The sequence below is a fragment of the Bufo gargarizans genome, chromosome 1, assembly GCF_014858855.1.
Source record: "Bufo gargarizans isolate SCDJY-AF-19 chromosome 1, ASM1485885v1, whole genome shotgun sequence".
NCBI lineage: Eukaryota > Metazoa > Chordata > Amphibia > Anura > Bufonidae > Bufo > Bufo gargarizans.
In genome coordinates this window covers 128927437-128932606 of record NC_058080.1, presented here as the reverse complement: position 1 = coordinate 128932606, position 5170 = coordinate 128927437, and the positions used below count along the sequence as shown (strand labels likewise).

General features: G+C 39.9%; 1 protein-coding gene across 1 annotated transcript; it reads left to right on the top strand.

The window, feature by feature from the left end:
• Nucleotides 1-476: 476 nt before the first annotated feature.
• LOC122925070 (izumo sperm-egg fusion protein 1-like) lies at nucleotides 477-4181 on the top strand. The gene is made up of 12 exons (XM_044276599.1): nucleotides 477-621; nucleotides 704-778; nucleotides 907-990; nucleotides 1264-1284; nucleotides 1681-1695; nucleotides 1783-1866; nucleotides 2067-2114; nucleotides 2434-2508; nucleotides 2680-2780; nucleotides 3109-3250; nucleotides 3615-3792; nucleotides 4087-4181. Exons 1-12 carry the CDS (start codon nucleotides 477-479, stop codon nucleotides 4145-4147), a joined length of 1029 nt encoding a protein of 342 aa, XP_044132534.1. The 3' UTR covers nucleotides 4148-4181.
• The last annotated feature ends 989 nt before the right edge of the window (nucleotides 4182-5170 follow it).

The window sequence follows — 5170 nt, the reverse complement described above, 5'->3', positions numbered from 1 at the left end:
CTAATGTTCCAGAGAATCATTTGTATATGATGATTTCATAATTACATTTTCCACCAATGCAATAGCTTATTTGTTTTGGAGCCTAATTTGCATATTCATATGTTGATATCACAATTACATTTTCCACCAATCCAATAGTTTATGTGTTCCAGAGCCTCGTTTGCATATTCTGGTGATGTCATAATCCCATTTTCCACCAATCCAATTGCTTGTTTCAGAACCTCATTTGCATATTCTGATGATGTCATAAAGACATTGTCCCTTAACCGGCGCCTGATGCTGTAACCGGTGCAGTGCTGTTGTCTTCTCAGTGGGACATAGTTCTGCTCTCTTGCGTCCTTAGTGATTATTTGCTACAGGAAGCGATTTTACTAAAGATGTCTGGTTCTATCCAGACCATGTGGCTTCTACTGCTCGTAACATCTGTCTTCATCGGACTGTCTCTCTGTTGCATACCATGCGACTCCAGAGGGAAAATGGCTATGGAAGAATTCAACACCTTCATCAAAAGCCAAGTCGATGACATTGACTCAATAGAAGCTTATGTCAACATCAAGCGGTTTGCCAAAGTCACAGAGAAAAAAGTCTTGGACTACCTTGAGGATGAAGTCGGCATACTGGGTAATTATATTATTACTATTATCTCTATTTCATATAATCTATAGATAGATAGATAATTATTGTACCATTATTTTCCTTCCAGATAAATATGCTATATCCGAAATTGCGTCTGAATATAAAAAATCTGTGGACGTCATCCAGGATATAGGTTTTAAGGGTAAGTACAATATTTTATACGTAGGTGGAAATTCTACTTCTCTTATTAATAGGAATTAGTGTGTTGGGGGCTCAGACTGATAGATGAGGGGATCGGACTCTCATTCTTCTCCTCTTTATATATCTTAGAGGTCCAGCTTCTTCACATCATTGGACTCCATTTCCAGCGACTCAAAGAAAAGCTCAAGGTTATCGTCCAGGACTCAAACCAACGTAAGTGGAATCTTCTTCTGTCTACCATTGTACTTATCTTCTACGCGTCTGGTAGGTTGTCAGAGAGGATGTTTTCTGCTTGTTTTCCTTTCCCTACAGCCTAGTGACAGGAGGGAGCGATTGTAATAAAATGTTCTATACTGGGAATTGCTATGCGTGCAGTTTTCTTTTGTATTATTGCAGTGATATAGATAGAGCCCTCATATACAGGGGATTTCTGTTCTCTATTGTTTTCTAGTAGTAATTCTGCTTTTCTTCATTTCTCACTTTTAGGGAGGTGTCCAAATAAACAAGGTGAGTTCTTCTAGATATAACACGTGCTATAATATGGCATATAAATGCATTACACACACAGGCCTCGTGTAGTAATAGTAATGTAGACCCAAACTAGAGATCCCCACAGCCACCAATCAGATCACTGCTGTTATCTCCTACCCTGTACTGGACATATGAAAGCCGGCACCTGATTGGCTGCCAGGGATGTTTGCACTAGGAGCTGCTGCGCTCTCTGTAGAGGCCCGGAACGTTCTGGGGCGGCTCAGAGATTTCTGTCAATGGAAATCTAGAAAACAAAGTGACGAACACAGAGGCACTGACATCATGTAATAATAAGGAGACCCAGAGATGAGAGGTTTCTGAGTCTGACAATGAGGACAGTCAGTAATGTCTTCTTTCTTCTCCATTCCTCAGGTGCAGACAGCTGTGGTAAGTACATTTTATACCAGATTCAGCTTCTTGCCATTATTATTATCTATAAGATTGGAAGGTTATAACACAAGTGCATTTCCCCAGGATTAATGGTGCAAACCTACACCAACTGTAAGACCTGCTCCGAGGAGAAGGTTGTCTGCGCCGGGGGCCCTCCAAAAAATCAAGGTACAGTATAAGATTTCTATCATAGGCCAGATGAACTAGAATTACACTATATAATGCATGTCACTGGACCTTTCCCACTAGTGTGTGTAAACTACGTGTAAACTGTGGGTACTGTGCCTATTATACAGAGGTGAGCAGCACTACATAGGCGCTTTACACAGCACTCGCTGACTATTATATGATGTCTCCTCTTTTCACAGACTACTTGGAGAGATGCAGCTGCCTGTGCACCTCCAACAGATGTTTTGGTAAAGTAGAAGTTTATTTTCTTACATCTACATTCATATAGTACATTAGTAAATATATAGGACCCAAAATCCTCACCGTACAATAAATATACCAGTCACTGGTATACACCAGACTTCCCAAAGCAGGAGGATATTTAAATAATACGATTCAGTCCATAAGCAGGCTAGAAGGGTGATTTGTGGCAGCCTGTACAGTATACTGTCCATGTGCAGGTGACAGAGGGGTGATAGATACCAGCACATGATTATCATATTTATTCTAATATTATAAGTGTCTTTAATGCTCGGCTCACATTTCATTTCTTTCTTCTTTCCTCAGATCTGAAAACTGGACGGTCCTGCTCTCCATGTAAAGATCACAAGTCTCACCTGGCAGAGACTGTAAACTGTGGAGGTGAGGAGATGGCAGAATATAACCAGTTACTATCAGTCTCCTCTATGATGCCCATATTTCCTATTAGGTCTTATAGAAGGAGACGTGTTATTGAGACAACCCCTAAATGTAGGACAGAATATCTACACAATTACTTCCATAATATCTTCTTTCATTTTCCTGTTCTTCTAGAGATAAATATAAAAATCCCAGAATATGAAGAACTAATTCTGGACTGTACTTTTGAATGGTACGCGAGGCTGGAGGAGACCTATAACAACGTGTTCACCCTGGTAAGTACAAGGCAGATTTCCAAGAAAATAAGGGTAAAATTGGGAGATTGTTCAGTTTGAGTTATATGACCATAATGTTAAGGCAGTGATTCCCAAACTTATTCCTTTCATTAGTCAAAAAACACTTAGCAGAAAGTCCTTTCACCCAATATCATCACCCGGCTGCTCAATATGGTCTAAAATCAGACTTTCTGTCATGTCAGCAAATTATCATCAGTAATTTTATAGATTTTTGTCTTAATGATATGACTATGATAAATTACAAATATTATATTATAAATAGTTGTGATATCTGAGGCTCTAATAATTCTCCATATTTTTTCTATAGCATAATGAACAGAATCCCAAAATCACCCGGGAGCCCTATCTAGTGATCAAGGGCGTACAGATGGGGGACTCCGGACGGTACACGTGTACCACCATCCTGGACTCTGAGGTGCCAGTGAGTAAGATCACCTATAACGTGGCAGGTAAGGACATATTATTACTGGCACTATGCTGGGTGGTAATTCTTAGATACACGGGATTCATAACTACTTGTGGGTGATAATTAGTGAGAAAGGATCTAGTTCTGAAAATCTGAGTTGTCACCTATAATGTGGGGTTATTTTACATTAGTATTTGTAAGGAAAAAACCTATAATGGAAATATTTGAGCCATTTCTGTATTTTGGAGCCACTCTTGGTTTTGACAGTGCTTCTGGGCCTCCATGATGCAGACGATTCTGATATTCTGACATATATTCCATGTTATTTCATGTATAAGATACACTACAATGTCATTATCGTTCTCTTCATGGAATTAACTATTAATGTAATTGTTTTCTTCATTTAGTTATCAGCGGATCGGAACAGGCGACAAAAACATACCATCCTCGCCCTACACTTCCTGATGTGCTTGACATCACAGCGCCTGAGCCGCCACTTCTAGAGGAGCTACGGAACAACAATGCTTCCCTCATAGCAATATCTGTGGCCGGCTCCGTCACCATCATGCTGATCGCTGGCATATGGTAGGTAGCATTTATAAGATACTCTGTGGAACAGGCGCATTATTTCAGATACATATTACACATTACACAGTGTAAACTTAGTCCAGGCCGTCACTAGATGCTCCAGATTTATCACAATACTGAACGCTTCATGATAAATTTGGCGCATATTACAAGGCCAGACATGTTATAATGTCAGTGGACTGATAAGCAGCTAATGTAAGAAAAAACATTGGAGGATCTGTGCACACATTTCACTCAGAGCTGACATGTAAGTAGCAAATATCAAATAACTGATAGATTTACTTTTTTCAGCATCTGCATGTTCTGGAGGAAAATGAAATCTAGAGAGCCTCTGGAAAAAGAGCCAGTGTGAAGGCGAACCGTCGAGCACCATCCTGTACTGCCGCCTGCCAGGAAAAAAAAACCCTGAAAATTTTAACCCTTCCCCAAAAACAAAAAACTTAAAAAAAACTTCCCTTCCCCATTTCTCCCTTCCCTTTCTTTCCCTTATCCCCTCCATAAAAAAATAAAAAAAATAAAAATGTTTCCCAAAAAATAAAAAAAGATCTTCCCTTCCCCTTTTCTTCCCTCCCCTTTATCCCTAAAAAATAAAAAAATATACAAAAAATCTTGACTGCAGCATTTCATTTCCCATTCCTTACCTGCCTATATATCAGATAAGAACTACAGAGACTATATCGGAGAAAGACCAGGAGGATGGAGTCTCTTCTTGCTGTTCTTGTCACCAGAGCCAGTTTCAAGATCTATAGTCATATAACTTATGGTTTGACTGAGCGGAAACATGTCTTTATTAGAAAACCTCTCTAAGGGCTCATGGACATGAACGTATTTTTTGTCGGTTCCTTTTTTTTTGTGGCCCTAATGCAGAACCATTCACTTCAATGGGCCTGCAAAAAAAAAAACTAAATAACTCTGTGTGCATTCAGTATCTAAATGTCCGCAAGTCCATTCCGCAAGGACAGGCATTGTTACAATGGATTCTCAAAAAATACGGATGTCACACGGATGTCACACAGGTGTCATCCGTTTTTTTTGCGCATCCATGTTTTGCAGATCACAATATACATACGATCATGTGCATGAGCCCTAAATCTAGATGACTAACTTCAAGCTCCTGGGCTCCAATGTAAAATATTTAACAGGGTCTTGAACTATCATGTGTGGTGTACAGCACTGGTCTACTCATATGTGGACCTTTTGGACCCTTTCAGATTAAAGGGCCTAGGGTGTGACCTTTGCTGGAGGAAAAAGGTGGAGCCCCCATCTTCTGTCTAACCATTCAGATTGGCTGACACCACCATGTATGAACCATGCACAGCTCCTGGGCCCATTACGTACCCTCTCTTCCAAATTCTTTGGCATGGATTTTTATAAA

What these genes read in the sequence shown, in the direction of transcription:
- LOC122925070 (XM_044276599.1), top strand. Translation starts at nt 477, where the DNA reads ATGGCTATGGAAGAATTCAACACCTTCATCAAAAGCCAAGTCGATGAC. An exon ending in CGTCCAGGACTCAAACCAAC is followed by an intron (nt 991 to 1,263) that starts GTAAGTGGAATC and finishes TCTCACTTTTAG; the next exon opens with GGAGGTGTCCAAATAAACAA. An exon ending in ATAACAACGTGTTCACCCTG is followed by an intron (nt 2,781 to 3,108) that starts GTAAGTACAAGG and finishes TTTTTTCTATAG; the next exon opens with CATAATGAACAGAATCCCAA.